The sequence below is a fragment of the Camelina sativa genome, chromosome 1 (genome assembly GCF_030686135.1).
Source record: "Camelina sativa cultivar CO46 ecotype springtype chromosome 1, ASM3068613v1".
Lineage (NCBI taxonomy): Eukaryota > Viridiplantae > Streptophyta > Magnoliopsida > Brassicales > Brassicaceae > Camelina > Camelina sativa.
The window spans coordinates 2,913,826-2,934,602 of record NC_141880.1 but is presented as its reverse complement, the minus strand read 5'-3'; the positions used below and the strand labels follow the sequence as shown (position 1 = coordinate 2,934,602).

Here is a 20,777-nt window from a genome sequence, read left to right as displayed (position 1 = left end):
TTATTAATTTATAGATAAATTAATATCACTATAAATTAATAAAATGTCTTGGTCCCAACATTATTAATTTATAGAGGTTTTACTGTAGTTGTTAAAAGTTTGTTTAAATCCAAGTATTAAATTCGCTTACACCAAGATTTAATATACTGTATGCTTCTTATATTAGAACAAAATACCATTCGTCGATCAATACAATAAGCATGTGGGTGGCACACCGCACACGGCACACCCAATCAATATAAAGCAGTTGACTTGGAAACTTAGACCGAGATTGGTGTAATGAATTAAAGCTAAGGTTTTATAACAAGTACTCCAAAAATTGAAAATAAATTTATCATTTTGTCCTTATTTTGGTCAATTTATTGTCTTGTCTTTAAACGATCAGAACTGGTTAAATGTAATGGGTACATTTCAATCATTTTCCCACATCTAAAGCAATGAGAGAGACAGAGAGAACGAAACTATAGCTTCCCACACGACACAAAGTATTATACACTTTCTTAATGGAAACAGAGCTCTTTATTTTTTTTAATCTTACATGACTAGTAATCATAAAAGAAAACGAATTGTAACGACACAATAAAATATAATTAGTTGAATCAACAACTGCTTCAACACACACTATCTCATAAAAACAAGATATATATACAACTCATTGTCGTCGTCATCATCATCATGATCCCTTCATTACTTTCCTCTCTCTCTTTCATCTTTCAGATCCAAAGACACAGAGAACAAAAAAAAAGATGAAGCTTAATTCTGTTTCCTTCATCATCTTGAGCTTATCATTAATTGCTCTCCCCACCACCATAGTTAATGCTCAACAAGCTAGAGAATCATGCAATTCAACTCTACCTCTCAACGACCTCACCTTCAACGCCACTCTCCTTCAATGCGTTGAAGCTTGGACTCTCCAAAACTACATCCTCCGAGTAAGTCTTTCTAATTTTAGAATTTTTATAACTTTCTAATTCTGAAAACATACAAATCAAATTTTGAGAAAACAAAATTTGCTGCAGTATGCTAGAACGGTGGAGAACACATGGAGCTTCATCTTATCAGCTCCGGATTCAAGCGCCTTCATCGGGATCGGATTCTCAACCAACGGTCAGATGATCGGAAGCAGCGCGATCGTCGGTTGGATACCTTCCGACGGCGGCGCAGGAACAGTGAAACAGTACTTGCTCGGAGGGAAATCCCCAGGCGAGGTGAATCCTGACCAAGGAGATCTAACGATCGTCGACAAGTCGTTAAAGATCGAGTCAGTGTCGTCACGTATATACATGAGTTTTCAGTTGACGGCGGAGCTGCCGCGTCAGAGTCTACTTTACGCTATGGGACCTGCCGGATTTTTCCCAACTTCGCCGGACTACAGGTTGAGAGAGCATCGGTTCGTGACCACCACGACCATCAATTATATTACAGGTCAGCCAAAGACCAATTCAGCTTGTTCTAATTATTTCATTTGACTAATTATTTTAAAGTCAATCTTGAATTAATCCTTTATTTGACTTGTTTAATCACCGTTTAATTATATATCCACTAGTTTAGTATCCGCCTCCTCACAACGTAGTATTTTTTATTTAGTAAAAGAAAATATTAAACGCAAGCCATGATGACGATTAGGAACTGGTTCAAAAGGATCGTAGTATAATTATAGTACTTTGTTGGAGTCATTTTCACTTCATACCCACTTTTTGTACTAATATACGTTGTTTTTTCCCCAACTACTACGTACTAATCTCTCTTTGATAATTTCCAAATACTACTAATTAACAAAACAATAGTGACTAATTTCTAATTTATATAATTGATTTCATTCCGGCCGCCAACAAACGAAGATAATGTTTTATTGCTACCACTTTGGAAAAGGAAAGTTTTTTTACCTATATTATGAGATTTTGGGACTCTCTGGAATTCTAGGTTGTCGTAGCTTGGAGTAGTAATTAAGTTTTGGTTGTTGAGTTTTGTATCACATTGCAATTCGACAATATATGTCGGGTAATAAAGACAAAAGAGAATGATGATCTTACAAGTTTAGTTTTTCATTATCGTCTCATTACTTTCTATTTTGGTATTGATGATAGTGAGATGCAGTAAAAAACACGTTTTCATCAATACGTGTAGAAGTACAGTGTTTGGGATGTTTAAAGATAATCAAGGAGGGTATAAAACTAAAATAAAGAACAACTATATTATTGTGGAGCGACAATTGAGTTTGTGTTCTGAATGTACTTCTTGTGTCATAGACTGATCAATATATGTTTTGTTTTTCCATTGATGAATCAATAGGTTCGCAAAGTGTGGTTAAAGGTTCACCACACTCTAAGCTAAGGAAGACACATGGGCTAATGAACATGTTCGGATGGGGAATAATAGTTATCATTGGCGCCATCGTGGCTCGACACATGAAGCAATGGGACCCCACATGGTTCTATGCCCATATCGCTCTCCAAACAACTGGTTTTCTCCTCGGTTTAACTGGTGTCATTTGCGGTTTGGTTCTTGAAAACCGTCTCAAGGCCAATAATGTTTCCACGCACAAAGGCCTTGGGATAACCATACTCGTCATGGGCGTTCTCCAGGTTCCTCTTCTTTTAGCAGCACTCTAGAATTATATACTACAAAGAACACTAGAATAATGAATATTTCGGTTTTATTTTATGATATTTACAGATGTTGGCATTGCTAGCTCGACCAGATAAGCAATCCAAGTACAGGAAATATTGGAACTGGTATCATCATAACATTGGAAGAATTCTGATAATACTGGCTATCTCTAACATCTTCTATGGTATTCATTTGGCTAAAGCTGGTTCTGCTTGGAATGGCGGTTACGGTTTTGCTGTCGCTGTTTTGGCTTTGACGGCTATTGGATTAGAAGTTAGAAAGTTTAAGAACAAGTAATTTTTTGTTTCTTTAAATAAAAATTTCTCTCTTTTATTTTCTTGCTACCATATTATCTTGGATAGGACAGTGTGATGTATTGAACAAGTTATTGACTAATCATTTGAATGAATCTTTTATTTTTTGGAAGTTCTATAAGAATTAATTTGTGGTTATACTGAGATCTTTATTTTTCACTGTATAAAGAAGTTATAATTTGTTTCAAGATTTATCCAACTAATGTATTTTGGCTATGAGAGTCATTTTTTATTTTGGTTATATCATATGTGACATTTTTACTAGTAAGCAAATTAATCTACATTAAACTTCAAATCAATCAATGATCCAGAAAATTTTACTAAACCCACTATATATCCATTTACATTGGGATACATACTCTACATTGTAATTTGTTTAACCAGAGCACACAATAAAAAAAACTTCAATGCTTTAAGTTTGCTTGGCAATGTAATGGGCTATAATAACGGCCCATCTAGATAAGAAAGGAAGGCCCATATGATTGATGAGGACTCTGAATGCGTCAGAGAGATTCGGAGACATTGCAGAAGAAATTGGAAGAGGAAGAAGAAGAAGAAGAAGAAGAAAAGATGTTGAGAACTCGACTTCTCTGGTTTACGCTTGGGTTTTCCGTCAGCGGAGGTTCAATTGCTCATCTCGTGTGGCGTGATCTCTATGCAGAACGTTTCGCTATTACTTCTGATGTAAAATATTTTCCCAATGTTTTCTAAAATCATTTTTCTTTGGGGAAGTTTTCATGCGAATGTCTTGGAAAAATCCTAAACAAAATTGGTTCGATTGATGCAGATGAAGGAGAAATTCAATGCTCTGGAAGGTAGGGTTTCAGGTTTGGAGTCGTCTGGTGGTTATGAGAATCCTACTCCAGCTCAGGTCAGCTCTCTCTCTCTACCTCTCTCTCCATCCGTAAAATGTGATTTGATTGTTAGTCTAAATAATCTCGTAACGCTTGTTGTTGATCAATCAAGCTGTTCATGTGATGTGAGTTTCTTAGAAAGCTCTTTGGTTTAGGTGAGCGAGTTACTTCTCATTGTTCATCAGATTACTCCAAATTTGTTTTTAATCAACTGAGAGAATTCAAGAATTTCGCAGAGGTTAACTAAGAGTTATATAGTTTGCTGTTACTGCTTCTGATGTAAGAAAGGATAGTTTCAGACTTTGAGAGTTCACCACTGCCTATATAAGCCACAACATGTTAGTTTTCTAGAGTTGGCTTGGACAATTGCATTAGAGTTTAGAGTCTCTCTAGTTTTGGTGAATTTCAATAACAAAAACAGTCTCACAGGATCTGGTTACATTAGTAATAGTAGTAGTAGTAGCCCTTAGTGTTGTAGACTTTGAAATGATTCATTTGCACTATGCTCGACTTCTTCCTCCAATCATGTATTAACTTCACTCTGTTGTAGACTTTGAGATGATTCATTTGCACTATGCTCGGCTTGTTCCTCCAATCATGTATCAACTTCACTCTGTTGTATGATGAAAGGTTTTCATAAGATAGTATATCACAATTGCCATACCCTCACATTATGTATATCCTATTTCTTACTCACCGTTGTGTATTCTTCTGGGGTTGTATGAAATGCATCACGGCTGTGCACTTTTAGGATATAGCCCTTCTAGTCTCAAACCTTTCAGCTTGAAACCAATTTTAATCGAACATTGTGTCTTCTTGTAGGCTGAGAGTTGAAGACTCTTGGAAGCTACCAAGCCCAAATTAACCAAAGACTTGTCTGATCTGTCAGAGAGTTGCGATCTTCACTTGGCACTTCTAAAGATGCTTTGAATAATCTTCTAAACAAAAGAAAAAAACTTTTTGTCTTTGTAAACGACTTACCTTATTCACTTGCTAATTGTGTGTTTCATTAGATTAGAAAATCTCAAAAAAAAAAAATAGTAGACTAATCCCGTGGAAGAAGAGATGTCAAGGGCGTTCTCGAATAGAAGCTAAAGATAACTCATCCATATTTTTATGGCCACCAAGTCAACAACCAAAGAATTGTTTGTTCAACATTCTGAACACAAAAAAATAGATCCAAAAGAAAAAAACATAGAACCAGTGGTCCACTACAAACAAATCTCCTTGTATATCACAATACCATCTGTCTTCATTCCCTCCTCTGTCTTTTGGAAGGTTTTAGTGGGAACAAACCCAATTCACGAGGAGGAGATGCAGATTGATCAGCAATAGGGTCCTGCGAAGACTTCAAAAGAACGACATTATTACACATAACAAGAATAAAGTAAAAACAAAGGGACCTAAGGATTATTAGACAGACTAACTCTCACCTGCTGTGGGTGGTCTCTAATCACACCAACCGAGGCAGATGGTATTGAGGAAGTTAAACTCTGCAACTGCCAACCTGAACCCTGCAAGCCAGTCTGCGAAGCTAGTTGGTATGAACTAGATACAGTCTGCAAAAAGAAACGTGACTTGAGAAACAAAGGGAACTTATGGATCATTCTGCCTAACAGTAAAGATCTTCCAAATCATGAGTAAGTCTTACTGGACGGAATCCCGAAGTGGAAGGAAAGCTTGGGCGGTTTTGACTCAAACCAAAACCCAAAGTAGACTGCAGAAACGAAAGGGAATCTAAGATGTGTTTATGGATCAGAGAAGAATCGAAACAATTAGAATTATTAGACAGACTAACTCTCACCTGCTGTGGGTGGTCTCTAATCACACCAACCGAGGTAGACGCCATTGAGGAAGTTGAACTCTGCAACTGCGAACCTGAAGCCTGCAAGCCAGTCTGCAAAAAGAAACGTGACTTGAGAAACAAAGGGAACTTATGGATCATTCTGCCTAACAGTAAAGATCTTCCAAATCATGAGTAAGTCTTACTGGACGGAATCCTGAAGTGGAAGGAAAGCTTGGGCGGTTTTGACTCAAACCAAAACCCAAAGTAGACTGCAGAAACGAAAGGGAATCTAAGATGTGTTTATGGATCAGAGAAGAATCGGAACAATTAGAATTATTAGACAGATTAACTCTCACCTGCTGTGGGTGGTCTCTAATCACACCAACCGAGGTAGACGCCATTGAGGAAGTTGAACTCTGCAACTGCGAACCTGAAGCCTGCAAGCCAGTCTGCAAAAAGAAACGTGACTTGAGAAACAAAGGGAACTTATGGATCATTCTGCCTAACAGTAAAGATCTTCCAAATCATGAGTAAGTCTTACTGGACGGAATCCCGAAGTGGAAGGAAAGCTTAGGCGGTTTTGACTCAAACCAAAACCCAAAGTAGACTGCAGAAACGAAAGGGAATCTAAGATCTGTTTATGGATCAGAGAAGAATCGAAACAATTAGGATTATTAGACAGACTAACTCTCACCTGCTGTGTTTGGTCTTCAACCACACGAACTCCCGAGGTAGACGCCATTGAGGAAGTTGAACACTGCAAAAAGAGTCAAAATATTATTTTATATTTAGCTGTCAAAATATTATTTTATATTTAGCTACAGAAGATAACTTCACAAACTACACAATATTCATTTTACCAGCTGGTGACTAGTAGAGAAAGGTGGGACGTTATCAAGTATTTCAGATAAGGCTGACTGGGGTAGGTACTGTGATGTCTGCAAAACTGAACCAGATGCAGTCTGTGCAGTCTGCGAAAAGAATGAAAAGAATGAAAGCTACAGAAAGGGTGTGACATTTCTGAATCAGATTTTAAGAGATTGGTGAGAGGAATACTACCGCTAGGAGGGGGAGTTGCTGAGTCGGTGCAGCTACGGTGAGTTGCTGAGTCGGTGCAGCTACGGTGAGTTGCTGAGTCGGTGCAGCTACGGTGAGTTGCTGAGTCGGTGCAGCTACGGTGAGTTGCTGAGTCGGTGCAGCTACGGTGAGTTGCTGAGTCGGTGCAGCAGAACAATACTGTGTTTGTACAAAATTAGTGAGTTAAAAAGGTAAAACATGTAAAACGGGATTTCAGGTAAAACGGGATTTCAGAAAATACTTACAATGTGTCCTGAGAAGGGGACAACAGCCAGATGGTCTTTTCTGACAACACACTCCTGAGCCTGACCCACAAAACAGTTCTGACAAAAGTATAACCCACCACCATTAAAACAACGAACAAGGGCTGGCTTCACTGAACAGAGATCACACACAGGACTATGCATATGTGTCCTGATGTGATCTCCAAAGTGTTGGAATGTTGGAACACAGATTCTCGGTTGGCCACAGTCCCAACAATAAACCAAAGCTCTTGTGTTTCCACATGATTCACAGTTCATCGCCATATCTGAAAAACCAAGAAAAAATGGAAATACAAACCTATTAAAAGAGAGATGTGTTTTGTTTGGCTTTCACAAACTACCAAAGACTCTAGATTCCAAAAGAAACATCAACCAAAAAGGTTTAAATTCCAAAAGAAACTTCACTGTTCTTAAACTAAAGATTTAGAATGGACACAAAACGTAAAGAGAGGAGTGAGCGTATAAGAAAACAGACTACAATCCAAATTGAAGCAAAAGAACCTACCTTTGTAGCAAATCTACAGAGAAAGACGGTTAAAAACAGACTCAAAACTAAGAGAGATGTGTTTATTTGGCTTTCACAAACTACCAAAGCCTCTACATTCCAAAAGAAACATCAACCTTTAAGGATTTAGAATGGACACAAAACGTAAAGAGAGGAGTGAGCGTATAAGAAAACAGACTACAATCCAAATTGAAGCAAAAGCAAATCTACAGAGGAAAATGGTTACAATCCAAAGAAGACGAGCACGAACAAAAACATACTCACGAACAATTTGAACAAGCAAGAACGCAGAAAAAGAAGAAGAGACAGAGAAGTTTACAGAGAGTTTATGATAAACGATAAAAGAGTCAAGCATAAGAACGAGCAAGAAAGCTCGTGATTCAACCAGAACAGACTCACGACGAAGAGTAAAGAAAAAGACGCGAGGAAGAAGAAGTTACAAGAATTTACCGAAGGAGGTGATCACTATGGAGCGATTTTGGTTTGAGCTGAGCTGCCGAACTAACGATGCAAAAGGAGAACGAGTCAAGCATAAGAACGAGCAAGCATAAGAACGAGCAAGAAAGCTCGTGATTCAACCAGAACAGACTCACGACGAAGAGTAAAGAAGAAGACGCGAGGAAGAAGAAGAAGAAAAAGAAGAAGTTACAAGAATTACCGAAGGAGGTGATCACTATGGAGCGATTTTGGTTTGAGCTGAGCTGCCGAACTAACAATGCAAAAGGAGAGCGAAGTGAGGTCGTAGAGAAGATAAAAAAAAGGGGGAAAAAAAAAAGTAGTTACAGACTATATATATAAGTAGTACCTCATACGGGTCAAGAAGACCCATTTCAAAGACCCGTGCCCGATGACCCGTTTCGTCGTTAACCCGTTTTTAGACCGTGACCGTGCCCAATGACCCGTTTCGTATGCTCGCCTCTTCAAAATTGAGGCCGCAAGCTCAATTTAGTAAATAAAACAGACACAATAGTCAAATTAACGCCATTTGAGATATGTTTACCTGCTGATTCCTGATCCGGCATGATTTTTTATTGTAATCCATCATCAAATCGATGAGAGGTGACCTTCGGAGAAGCAGAGGCTTTGAGAGGCGGCGCCGGATGGAGAAAAACCAACCAGGGCAGGGTTTTAGAAATAGATATGGCTGCGAAATGAATACGAGGCGTAGGCACTAGGCAGTGAAGATTCTCGATGGTGAGCTTGAGGCTGGACCGACGCTGCGGTCTGAGACGAACCCTAAATCGCCAAAACAATGACGAAACAATTGTCTAAATTCTAACATTTATAAAAACAAACTAAATGTTTTCGATGGTATTTGAGCCTAAGGCCACGAAGCCCATATTGAAGGCATAATTCGGCCTCGTTCATTATTTACTTTTTACCTTTCTTCCATATCCTCTTAGATTATTTTCATACATATTAATAAATTGACCATGTGAAATTGACAATCATAACAAATTATTAACTTGTTCAATTTTTTTTTTTCATCAAAACATTTTAATTGTAATTTAAAACAAGATTTTATTATTAACTCTAATACTAAATATGTATAATATACAAATTGTGGAAATAATCATTTTGAATTACTAATACTATAATGTGTCGTATCTTATTATATAAAGTTCGACGTCAAAATTACTAATTAATAAAATTATTACTAAAATATTTACTTTCTATTCTTTTAAATTTAATTTTATTTTTAAAAATCTAAACCCGCACATCGGGCGGATCCTAATCTGGTCTTTTATAAATTAAAAGATACGACAAGTAATAAACGAAATCTTCATCTTATTAAAGGGGAGAAAAATAAAAGTTCTGATGAAAAAAGGCTCAAAACTAACATAGACCAATCGTTTGTGTCAATGTTTCATATATCAAAATATCAAATACTAATTTATAGTTTGTTTGACAATTTTCTCTTTGTTCAAAAAAAATATATATAGTTTTGACAACTTTCTCATAAATAAATGTGATTTTGAACTTTTAAAAATAATGTATTTTCAAACAATAAGAATCTGAACTTTGTAAAATAACGTATTGTTTAATATAAATATGTAACTTAATAAAAGATAACATAACCTATTCTTTTATAGATGTCTTCAATCAGTTGGTAAAACATATCTACAAAATACAAATATATATTGACGACAAAAAAAAAAAAGGAAAAGTCCAAATAATATAAATATATCCATATCAAAACAGAAGTAAATATACTCCACACAAAGAAAAAAAAAAAAAAACGTTGGCTGGCTTCCTTCTCTCCTTCTGCTGAAGGTTCTTCTCCTATGCTTTATTTATGTTATTAGTATTTGTTGAATAATCTTCTTTTTTTGTTGTTGGTAAAGGGTTATAATTGTTGTGATAATATTAAAACAATCTTATAAGGGTTATAAGATTCTTCCTTCTCTCCTTTTTTTGATTGTCTCTTAATTAGTAGCTATCTAGAATTAGTATTAAAACACTTTCAATTAATAGAATACCGAAACAATCGGGCCGGTAATTCATGGTTTCGTTTAGGAATATAATTATTTATTTATTTTTGTTGAAAAGTAATTGCTTATTTGGTTGTATAGAAACGTTGACGAAGTTAATAAAAAAAATCCATTATTTCCGGCGATGGAATACTACAAACTTTAAAAAATATATATATATATATATATATATATATATATCATCGTCTATGATATGAACTCACTATAAAACTATCTAGAAAGAATATTAACAATAATACCAAAATTTCCGGTTCACATTTTTTTAATAATTAAAAAGTATATATCTATCTCTATTATGTATATTAGTAGATCCTCATTTAATTATTCTTGCTGATTCAAAACTATCTAGAAAACATTTATTGGAATACCACTAGTAAATTACATGCGCAAGGCAAATATTATTTCTACATTAAAAAAACTTTTTTTCTTTGTTTTTTACCAAAAGTCTTGTTAATATATAACATATACAAATTTTTCTTTTATATTCAGATGAATATATTTGTAGGATATTCAAAAAAAACCTTAATAAAATACATATATATATATATATATATGTGTGTGTGCTGAACTGTTTTCTTACGAAACTGAGGAACACATTTTACTTATATGGTCTATTTCAAAATCACTTGCTAATTGTGTGTTTCATTAGATTAGAAAATCTCAAAAAAAAAAAAATAGTAGACTAATCCCGTGGAATAAGAGATGTCAAAAGCGTAGACCAAATGTCACATTGGATATTTCGGTGTATCTATTTACAACAAAAAGGATGAGATTAGAGATGCAACTAACAATTTACTCCTACTCTTCTCCGTTTGTAATCAGCCAATGTCTACGTGTTTCTCCATTTCCCAGATCGCCAAAACAATGACGAAACAATTGTCTAAATTCTAACATTTATAAAAACAAACTAAATGTTTTGATGGTATTTGAGCCTAAGGCCACGAAGCCCATATTGAAGGCATAATTCGGCCTCGTACATTATTTTCTTTTTACCTTTCTTCCCATATCCTCTTAGATTATTTTCATACATATTAATAAATTGACCATGTGATAATGACAATCATAACAAATTATTAACTTCGTTGACCTTCACCGGAAGAGGTGGCATCTGCTTCATAACCTCATAAATAAATGTGATTTTGAACTTTTAAAAATAATGTATTTTCAAATAATAAAAATCTGAACTTTGTAAAATAACGTATTGTTTAATATAAATATGTAACTTAATAAAAGATAACAGAACCTATTCTTTTATAGATGTCTTCAATCAGTTGGTAAAACATATCTACAAAATACAAATATATATTGACGACAAAAAAAAAAGGAAAAATCCAAATAATATAAATATATCCATATCAAAACAGAAGCAAATATACTCCACACAAGGAAAAGAAAAAAAAAACGTTGGCTGGCTTCCTTCTCTCTTTCTGCTGAAGGTTCTTCTCCTATGCTTTATTTATGTTATTAGTATTTGTTGAATAATCTTCTTTTTTTGTTGTTGGTAAAGGGTTATAATTGTTGTGATAATATTATTCTTTTGAGTTATCTTTCAGGAAATATGGCACAAATGTGTCACACATGTAGACGTAGACCAGCCGAGATCCACTGTTTTACGGAGGCGACTAACTTGTGCATTGCTTGTGACTGCATGCGACATCGTGGACCTGATGCAGGACACATACGTTACCAACTATGCGAAAAATGCTGGGTTAATCCAGGTTTACTCATCTGCTTTGACCACAAAATCGTTCTTTGCCAATCATGTTATTCACTCCGTTACAACTGCGTTCCCGATGGCCATCGCTATGAAATCGTCAATCTTGTTCCTCTACATCTTAATAACCCCTATCATGAGCATCAGCATCAGCATCAGCATCATGAGCGTGAGCATATGCTACCTCATGTGGTTCACCTCCAGAGAAGAGAAGGGATGTTTGAGATGAGCTGCAACGGGCATAACAATTGCGAGAGATGGATGTTTGCAATGAAATGTGAATCATGCGTAGCTTCAAACGCTGTCGTTTACTGTCCTCAGCACGATCACCTTTTATGCGATAATTGTGACCGAGTAATTCACTTTACCAATCACCAGGGCAGGGCAGTGACGCCGCATATGAGGTTTGTGCTTTGCGTGAGCTGCAAGAGACTCTCTCGCAATTTTCTCATCGAAGACTCTTGTTTCAGCTTATCACCGACTCATCCTCCGGCGTTGTCTTCCACAGGGCCCGGTCAATAGAAATGTTTCTTAAGCTTTAATTTTGTTTATGTCCTTTTTGTTTTAAAGATTTTCATTGGATTCTAGTTCTACGTGAGTTATTGCTTTCGGTTTCGTAACATAATTCCCTAATTCTTTAAAAATAAAAAAAAAAAATTAAAAGGCAATCTTTTGGATGGAAGTTATGATCTTCTAGATTTTTTTTCATTTTTTTTTCTTTTCTTAATGTATAGTACTTATTGATCGTTTGATTGTCTCTTAATTAGTAGCTATCTAGAATTAGTATTAAAACACTTTCAATTAATAGAATACCGAAACAATCGGGCCGATAATTCATGGTTTCGTTTAGGAATATAATTATTTATTTCTTTTTGTTGAAAAGTAATTGCTTATTTGGTTGTATAGAAACGTTGACGAAGTTAATAACAAAATCCATTATTTCCGGCGATGGAATACTACAAACTTTTTTAAAAAAAAGAAATATATCATCGTCTATGATATGAACTCACTATAAAACTATCTAGAAAGAATATTAACAATAATACAAAAAATTCCAGTTCACATTTTTTTAATAATTAAAAAGTATATATCTATCTCTATTATGTATATTAGTAGATCCTCATTTAATTATTCTTACTGATTCAAAACTATCTAGAAAACATTTACTGGAATACCACTAGTAAAGTACCTGCGCAAGGCAAATATTATTTCTACATTAAAAAAAAAAATTTCTTTGTTTTTTACCAAAAGTCTTGTTAATATATAACATATACAAATTTTTCTTTTATATTCAGATGGATATATTTGTAGGATATTCAAAAAAACCTTAATAAAATACACATATATATATATATATATATATGTGTGTGCTGAACTGTTTTCTTACGAAACTGAGGAACACATTTTACTTATATGGTCTATTTCAAAATCACTTGCTAATTGTGTGTTTCATTAGATTAGAAAATCTCAAAAAAAAAAAAATAGTAGACTAATCCCGTGGAAGAAAAGATGTCAAGGGCGTTCTCGAACAGAAGCTAAAGATAACTCATCCATATTTTTATGGCCACCAAGTCAACAACCAAAGAATTGTTTGTTCAACATTCTGAACACAAAAAAATAGATCCAAAAGAAAAAAACATAGAACCAGTGGTCCACTACAAACAAATCTCCTTGTATATCACAATACCATCTGTCTTCATTCCCTCCTCTGTCTTTTGGAAGGTTTTAGTGGGAACAAACCCAATTCACGAGGAGGAGATGCAGATTGATCAGCAATAGGGTCCTGCGAAGACTTCAAAAGAACGACATTATTACACATAACAAGAATAAAGTAAAAACAAAGGGACCTAAGGATTATTAGACAGACTAACTCTCACCTGCTGTGGGTGGTCTCTAATCACACCAACCGAGGCAGATGGTATTGAGGAAGTTAAACTCTGCAACTGCCAACCTGAACCCTGCAAGCCAGTCTGCGAAGCTAGTTGGTATGAACTAGATACAGTCTGCAAAAAGAAACGTGACTTGAGAAACAAAGGGAACTTATGGATCATTCTGCCTAACAGTAAAGATCTTCCAAATCATGAGTAAGTCTTACTGGACGGAATCCCGAAGTGGAAGGAAAGCTTGGGCGGTTTTGACTCAAACCAAAACCCAAAGTAGACTGCAGAAACGAAAGGGAATCTAAGATGTGTTTATGGATCAGAGAAGAATCGAAACAATTAGAATTATTAGACAGACTAACTCTCACCTGCTGTGGGTGGTCTCTAATCACACCAACCGAGGTAGACGCCATTGAGGAAGTTGAACTCTGCAACTGCGAACCTGAAGCCTGCAAGCCAGTCTGCAAAAAGAAACGTGACTTGAGAAACAAAGGGAACTTATGGATCATTCTGCCTAACAGTAAAGATCTTCCAAATCATGAGTAAGTCTTACTGGACGGAATCCCGAAGTGGAAGGAAAGCTTAGGCGGTTTTGACTCAAACCAAAACCCAAAGTAGACTGCAGAAACGAAAGGGAATCTAAGATCTGTTTATGGATCAGAGAAGAATCGAAACAATTAGGATTATTAGACAGACTAACTCTCACCTGCTGTGTTTGGTCTTCAACCACACGAACTCCCGAGGTAGACGCCATTGAGGAAGTTGAACACTGCGAAAAGAGTCAAAATATTATTTTATATTTAGCTGTCAAAATATTATTTTATATTTAGCTACAGAAGATAACTTCACAAACTACACAATATTCATTTTACCAGCTGGTGACTAGTAGAGAAAGGTGGGACGTTATCAAGTATTTCAGATAAGGCTGACTGGGGTAGGTACTGTGATGTCTGCAAAACTGAACCAGATGCAGTCTGTGCAGTCTGCGAAAAGAATGAAAAGAATGAAAGCTACAGAAAGGGTGTGACATTTCTGAATCAGATTTTAAGAGATTGGTGAGAGGAATACTACCGCTAGGAGGGGGAGTTGCTGAGTCGGTGCAGCTACGGTGAGTTGCTGAGTCGGTGCAGCTACGGTGAGTTGCTGAGTCGGTGCAGCAGAACAATACTGTGTTTGTACAAAATTAGTGAGTTAAAAAGGTAAAACATGTAAAACGGGATTTCAGGTAAAACGGGATTTCAGAAAATACTTACAATGTGTCCTGAGAAGGGGACAACAGCCAGATGGTCTTTTCTGACAACACACTCCTGAGCCTGACCCACAAAACAGTTCTGACAAAAGTATAACCCACCACCATTAAAACAACGAACAAGGGCTGGCTTCACTGAACAGAGATCACACACAGGACTATGCATATGTGTCCTGATGTGATCTCCAAAGTGTTGGAATGTTGGAACACAGATTCTCGGTTGGCCACAGTCCCAACAATAAACCAAAGCTCTTGTGTTTCCACATGATTCACAGTTCATCGCCATATCTGAAAAACCAAGAAAAAATGGAAATACAAACCTATTAAAAGAGAGATGTGTTTTGTTTGGCTTTCACAAACTACCAAAGACTCTAGATTCCAAAAGAAACATCAACCAAAAAGGTTTAAATTCCAAAAGAAACTTCACTGTTCTTAAACTAAAGATTTAGAATGGACACAAAACGTAAAGAGAGGAGTGAGCGTATAAGAAAACAGACTACAATCCAAATTGAAGCAAAAGAACCTACCTTTGTAGCAAATCTACAGAGAAAGACGGTTAAAAACAGACTCAAAACTAAGAGAGATGTGTTTATTTGGCTTTCACAAACTACCAAAGCCTCTACATTCCAAAAGAAACATCAACCTTTAAGGATTTAGAATGGACACAAAACGTAAAGAGAGGAGTGAGCGTATAAGAAAACAGACTACAATCCAAATTGAAGCAAAAGCAAATCTACAGAGGAAAATGGTTACAATCCAAAGAAGACGAGCACGAACAAAAACATACTCACGAACAATTTGAACAAGCAAGAACGCAGAAAAAGAAGAAGAGACAGAGAAGTTTACAGAGAGTTTATGATAAACGATAAAAGAGTCAAGCATAAGAACGAGCAAGAAAGCTCGTGATTCAACCAGAACAGACTCACGACGAAGAGTAAAGAAAAAGACGCGAGGAAGAAGAAGTTACAAGAATTTACCGAAGGAGGTGATCACTATGGAGCGATTTTGGTTTGAGCTGAGCTGCCGAACTAACGATGCAAAAGGAGAACGAGTCAAGCATAAGAACGAGCAAGCATAAGAACGAGCAAGAAAGCTCGTGATTCAACCAGAACAGACTCACGACGAAGAGTAAAGAAGAAGACGCGAGGAAGAAGAAGAAGAAAAAGAAGAAGTTACAAGAATTACCGAAGGAGGTGATCACTATGGAGCGATTTTGGTTTGAGCTGAGCTGCCGAACTAACAATGCAAAAGGAGAGCGAAGTGAGGTCGTAGAGAAGATAAAAAAAAGGGGGAAAAAAAAAAGTAGTTACAGACTATATATATAAGTAGTACCTCATACGGGTCAAGAAGACCCATTTCAAAGACCCGTGCCCGATGACCCGTTTCGTCGTTAACCCGTTTTTAGACCGTGACCGTGCCCAATGACCCGTTTCGTATGCTCGCCTCTTCAAAATTGAGGCCGCAAGCTCAATTTAGTAAATAAAACAGACACAATAGTCAAATTAACGCCATTTGAGATATGTTTACCTGCTGATTCCTGATCCGGCATGATTTTTTATTGTAATCCATCATCAAATCGATGAGAGGTGACCTTCGGAGAAGCAGAGGCTTTGAGAGGCGGCGCCGGATGGAGAAAAACCAACCAGGGCAGGGTTTTAGAAATAGATATGGCTGCGAAATGAATACGAGGCGTAGGCACTAGGCAGTGAAGATTCTCGATGGTGAGCTTGAGGCTGGACCGACGCTGCGGTCTGAGACGAACCCTAAATCGCCAAAACAATGACGAAACAATTGTCTAAATTCTAACATTTATAAAAACAAACTAAATGTTTTCGATGGTATTTGAGCCTAAGGCCACGAAGCCCATATTGAAGGCATAATTCGGCCTCGTTCATTATTTACTTTTTACCTTTCTTCCATATCCTCTTAGATTATTTTCATACATATTAATAAATTGACCATGTGAAATTGACAATCATAACAAATTATTAACTTGTTCAATTTTTTTTTTTCATCAAAACATTTTAATTGTAATTTAAAACAAGATTTTATTATTAACTCTAATACTAAATATGTATAATATACAAATTGTGGAAATAATCATTTTGAATTACTAATACTATAATGTGTCGTATCTTATTATATAAAGTTCGACGTCAAAATTACTAATTAATAAAATTATTACTAAAATATTTACTTTCTATTCTTTTAAATTTAATTTTATTTTTAAAAATCTAAACCCGCACATCGGGCGGATCCTAATCTGGTCTTTTATAAATTAAAAGATACGACAAGTAATAAACGAAATCTTCATCTTATTAAAGGGGAGAAAAATAAAAGTTCTGATGAAAAAAGGCTCAAAACTAACATAGACCAATCGTTTGTGTCAATGTTTCATATATCAAAATATCAAATACTAATTTATAGTTTGTTTGACAATTTTCTCTTTGTTCAAAAAAAATATATATAGTTTTGACAACTTTCTCATAAATAAATGTGATTTTGAACTTTTAAAAATAATGTATTTTCAAACAATAAGAATCTGAACTTTGTAAAATAACGTATTGTTTAATATAAATATGTAACTTAATAAAAGATAACATAACCTATTCTTTTATAGATGTCTTCAATCAGTTGGTAAAACATATCTACAAAATACAAATATATATTGACGACAAAAAAAAAAAAGGAAAAGTCCAAATAATATAAATATATCCATATCAAAACAGAAGTAAATATACTCCACACAAAGAAAAGAAAAAAAAAACGTTGGCTGGCTTCCTTCTCTCATTCTGCTGAAGGTTCTTCTCCTATGCTTTATTTATGTTATTAGTATTTGTTGAATAATCTTCTTTTTTTGTTGTTGGTAAAGGGTTATAATTGTTGTGATAATTTTATCCTCCAATCATGTATTAACTTCACTCTGTTGTAGACTTTGAGATGATTCATTTGCACTATGCTCGGCTTGTTCCTCCAATCATGTATTAACTTCACTCTGTTGTAGACTTTGAAATGATTCATTTGCACTATGCTCGACTTGTTCCTCCAATCATGTATCAACTTCACTCTGTTGTATGATGAAAGGTTTTCATAAGATAGTATATCACAATTGCCATACCCTCACATTATGTATATCCTATTTCTTACTCACCGTTGTGTATTCTTCTGGGGTTGTATGAAATGCATCACGGCTGTGCACTTTTAGGATATAGCCCTTCTAGTCTCAAACCTTTCAGCTTGAAACCAATTTTAATCGAACATTGTGTCTTCTTGTAGGCTGAGAGTTGAAGACTCTTGAAAGCTACCAAGCCCAAATTAACCAAAGACTTGTCTGATCTGTCAGAGAGTTGCTATCTTCACTTGGCACTTCTAAAGATGCTTTGAATAATCTTCTAAACAAAAGAAAAAAACTTTTTGTCTTTGTAAACGACTTACCTTATCACTCTCGAGATCTCTTATGCAAGCTACGAGCAAGACTTACATTTGTGTTACTAAACATTCGGCTTCATTTATTACAATGAATTGGTTTAGTAGTTTTGTTTCATTCTAAGAAGAGGTTGTATGAGAAATGCATCACGGGTGTGCGCTTCTACCTTTTAATCTCAAACCCTTTCAGCATAAAACCAAATTTTATACAGAAACTTATACCATACCAATTGAAATCTATTCACATCCTAAACAACGATATGACCCCTACTCGTGTATCAATTAACCAGTTGCTAAAATATCCAGACACTGAAAGAAATTGCAAAAGAGACTATAACTCTATGAGTCAGGGGAAACCCCCTCATTCTATCAACCAGTACGACTGGAGCTCTCTCTATCCCGCGATTTTATTCTTTTTTCTTCATTGATCCCGGATTAAAAAGATTCCTTGGTCAGCAGCTTGATCATGGCTTCATTTGATGGTTTGGATGGGATGGATGAGATGGATGGGATGGGCGAGGGAGGATCGAATTTGCCAGGTCTTCGTTGACCTTCACCGGAAGAGGTGGCATCTGCTTCATAACCTCTGGCATGTCATTCAAGCTGCAACCCAAACAGCAAAGCAAGCAAAGATTTTGAGTTAATACATTATCATAGCTCCAGAACTTTGTTGGAAAAGAATGGCATTTCCCAAAGTGAGTCAAAGACATAGAAATGATCAATAGATGGATGAACAAATGTATTACTCGTTCAAGATTGTGAGGATATTGTCACGAACTTTGCTCAAGAGATTGACATTCTCATGTAGCTGCAATAGGAAAGAATCTTGGATTAAATACACAGTTGAATTTAACTAGCAGCAAACTTAAGCTGATCTAGTCCAAGGATTGCTCAAAAGCCAACAAAACAACAAGGCACAGAAACAAATCAGGTCCAAACTCCCCAGCCAACTATACAAAAAACTTACAAGCTGAAAAGTGAAAGTTGAATTCACCTGGAAAGCTGAGAAATTTGATGAAACTTGATTGAACAATTGAGCATTTTGCTCGAGAAGATCTCCACTCAAACCACCAATAGCTGCAATAACGCCAAGACAGTTATGCTCCTATTCAATCTAGAAGATTTAGCCTTCACAAGTAAAAGAAAAAACAATCCTAGATTCTTAAACAAACCTTTATACGAAATACCATCATCAGCATCTACAGGCAACATAGGCGGAGCATACGAAGGACCATTAGGATGAACATTCAAATGAGATGAGGACTTGGCTGAAGAATCTGTAGTTTTTTCCTGCTTAACAGATAGTGAAAGACAATCAATTTGTAGACTTATAAGCTAGTTACGCAACTTTCACTCGTCCAAAATCACAAGTAAATAACTAAAAGTTCAAGCTAGTTACGCATTTAGAACTCAGTCATTCCCACATACTTTCTTATCTTTTTTCCTCGACGAATGGTCGTCTTTCCTGCGCTTTCCATTTTCCTTTTTCTGTAATCCATCAAGCAATCACATGAAGGTAAAATAAACCATCTTACGGATCAAATAAAGCCAACAGGCGAAAGAAGAGTAATCAAGAGAGAAGAGAAAAACTCACAGTCATCCATCTACAGCGCAGCGCAACATCTCGGACAGTCTTATCTTTCATTTTCATCGCAATCTTTGCATATCGAAAAACTGACGGCTCTGTGGCGTACCTATATAAGACAGATTAAACTATTAAAAAGAGTGATAGGATTTAACAAACAAAGCTCATACAAGATTAACTAGCAACCAATCATTACCGATAAGTAGACAACTCATCCTCCAATTAAAATCCTAAGTACTAGTATCTCTCATAGCTCTTAACACTAATGTGCTTATCATAAATATGATAGGATACAAAAACACCAGCTAGTCATTTACTAGTATTTGTATTTATTACCATACTCAAAAGTTATAGCTAAGCTAATCAAAACACAAAACTCTCAATTAGCTAAGATACAATCATATTAACAAAAGAACCCACAAAAACTTATATGCCGGATTCAAAATTCGAGGAACCATGTTCACAAGATAATCTCAGGATTCAAATCTAAAACACAAAGAGAGAGATAAAGAGGAAAAGGAGATTACTTGAGGAGCAAATCTTCCAATAAAGATTGTTCTTCATGAGTCCAATCGGTAGAGATCCCTGAATTATGCCTCAACGCCCCAATCGTCTGTGAATTATTATCAGCCGCCGCGCCTGTATTGGCACCATTATCGACAGAATTTACAGCACCGCCATTCGTCGCCGCCGCTGAAGAAGTCGATACCTTCTGCGTCGCCGACGAACCTTCCTGATTGTTCCCCGACGGGTTTGCGCTCGCCGCCATCTAAAAATTACCCAAATCTTTCGAGCTACAAAATCCCGCTTGCGCCGGAAAAAAGTGTCAAATTTTTTTAAGGCAATTCAGATATGACAACGCCGGTGACAGGGAGAGAGAGAGAGAGAGAGAGAGAGAGAGAGAGGAGAGAGATTAAACCGGCCGCCGACTGAGCTTCTTTCTTTCTTCTCTTCTTCTTCCCCTCGAAATATGGAATCTTTTTTTGCTTATAAAATTTTTAATAATTCGTTTTTCATCTTTA

The 20,777-nt window shown here is 36.0% G+C and overlaps 5 protein-coding genes and 2 long non-coding RNA genes across 17 annotated transcripts; 4 read left to right on the top strand and 3 right to left on the bottom strand.

Annotated features, from left to right (window-relative positions):
- Positions 1–422: 422 nt before the first annotated feature.
- Positions 423–3,036, top strand: LOC104736984 (cytochrome b561 and DOMON domain-containing protein At3g07570). Its single transcript, XM_010457112.2, has 4 exons — positions 423–932; positions 1,020–1,425; positions 2,293–2,585; positions 2,677–3,036. Exons 1-4 carry the CDS (start codon positions 747–749, stop codon positions 2,905–2,907), a joined length of 1,116 nt encoding a protein of 371 aa, XP_010455414.1. The 5' UTR covers positions 423–746; the 3' UTR covers positions 2,908–3,036.
- Positions 3,037–3,410: 374 nt separating this feature from the next.
- Positions 3,411–4,837, top strand: LOC104736922 (uncharacterized). Its single transcript, XM_019244985.2, has 3 exons — positions 3,411–3,608; positions 3,712–3,795; positions 4,601–4,837. Exons 1-3 carry the CDS (start codon positions 3,423–3,425, stop codon positions 4,610–4,612), a joined length of 282 nt encoding a protein of 93 aa, XP_019100530.2. The 5' UTR covers positions 3,411–3,422; the 3' UTR covers positions 4,613–4,837.
- Positions 4,838–4,844: 7 nt separating this feature from the next.
- On the bottom strand, positions 4,845–8,722 carry LOC147949498 (uncharacterized). 6 transcript variants are annotated; one of them, XM_087450720.1, is made up of 16 exons: positions 8,410–8,666; positions 8,215–8,327; positions 8,068–8,118; positions 7,860–7,910; positions 6,887–7,170; positions 6,792–6,800; positions 6,624–6,683; positions 6,425–6,535; positions 6,259–6,321; positions 6,106–6,171; positions 5,921–6,013; positions 5,768–5,833; positions 5,583–5,675; positions 5,430–5,495; positions 5,212–5,337; positions 4,845–5,126 (listed from the first exon to the last, which is right to left on the bottom strand). In XM_087450720.1, the coding sequence occupies exons 5-16, from the start codon at positions 7,166–7,168 to the stop codon at positions 5,031–5,033; spliced, it is 1,131 nt and encodes a 376-aa protein (XP_087306846.1). In that variant the 5' UTR covers positions 7,169–7,170; positions 7,860–7,910; positions 8,068–8,118; positions 8,215–8,327; positions 8,410–8,666; the 3' UTR covers positions 4,845–5,030. The 6 variants fall into 6 exon arrangements, with proteins under 6 accessions (XP_087306846.1, XP_087306841.1, XP_087306834.1 ...); XM_087450715.1 differs by having other exon boundaries at positions 4,845–5,117; positions 6,624–6,800; positions 8,410–8,722; XM_087450708.1 differs by having other exon boundaries at positions 6,624–6,800; positions 8,410–8,719.
- Positions 8,723–9,615: 893 nt separating this feature from the next.
- LOC104736055 (uncharacterized) lies at positions 9,616–12,283 on the top strand. 2 transcript variants are annotated; one of them, XR_015557473.1, is made up of 2 exons: positions 9,616–9,683; positions 11,455–12,283. It is a non-coding gene; the product is annotated as an uncharacterized LOC104736055 (long non-coding RNA). The 2 variants fall into 2 exon arrangements; XR_015557471.1 differs by lacking the exon at positions 9,616–9,683 and adding an exon at positions 11,197–11,337.
- Positions 12,284–13,151: 868 nt separating this feature from the next.
- On the bottom strand, positions 13,152–16,594 carry LOC104736152 (uncharacterized). 5 transcript variants are annotated; one of them, XM_087450677.1, is made up of 13 exons: positions 16,272–16,594; positions 16,077–16,189; positions 15,930–15,980; positions 15,722–15,772; positions 14,749–15,032; positions 14,567–14,662; positions 14,368–14,478; positions 14,202–14,264; positions 14,049–14,114; positions 13,864–13,956; positions 13,711–13,776; positions 13,493–13,618; positions 13,152–13,407 (listed from the first exon to the last, which is right to left on the bottom strand). In XM_087450677.1, exons 5-13 carry the CDS (start codon positions 15,028–15,030, stop codon positions 13,312–13,314), a joined length of 999 nt encoding a protein of 332 aa, XP_087306803.1. In that variant the 5' UTR covers positions 15,031–15,032; positions 15,722–15,772; positions 15,930–15,980; positions 16,077–16,189; positions 16,272–16,594; the 3' UTR covers positions 13,152–13,311. The 5 variants fall into 5 exon arrangements, with proteins under 5 accessions (XP_087306803.1, XP_087306814.1, XP_087306807.1 ...); XM_087450688.1 differs by having other exon boundaries at positions 13,152–13,398; positions 16,272–16,584; XM_087450681.1 differs by lacking the exon at positions 15,722–15,772 and having other exon boundaries at positions 16,272–16,584.
- Positions 16,595–17,462: 868 nt separating this feature from the next.
- LOC104735994 (uncharacterized) lies at positions 17,463–18,294 on the top strand. Its single transcript, XR_759514.3, has 2 exons — positions 17,463–17,545; positions 18,021–18,294. It is a non-coding gene; the product is annotated as an uncharacterized LOC104735994 (long non-coding RNA).
- Positions 18,295–18,338: 44 nt separating this feature from the next.
- LOC104735904 (uncharacterized) lies at positions 18,339–20,776 on the bottom strand. The gene is made up of 7 exons (XM_010455821.3): positions 20,283–20,776; positions 19,765–19,864; positions 19,599–19,658; positions 19,343–19,460; positions 19,165–19,247; positions 18,917–18,978; positions 18,339–18,773 (listed from the first exon to the last, which is right to left on the bottom strand). The coding sequence occupies exons 1-7, from the start codon at positions 20,522–20,524 to the stop codon at positions 18,635–18,637; spliced, it is 804 nt and encodes a 267-aa protein (XP_010454123.1). The 5' UTR covers positions 20,525–20,776; the 3' UTR covers positions 18,339–18,634.
- Between the last annotated feature and the right edge of the window lies 1 nt (position 20,777).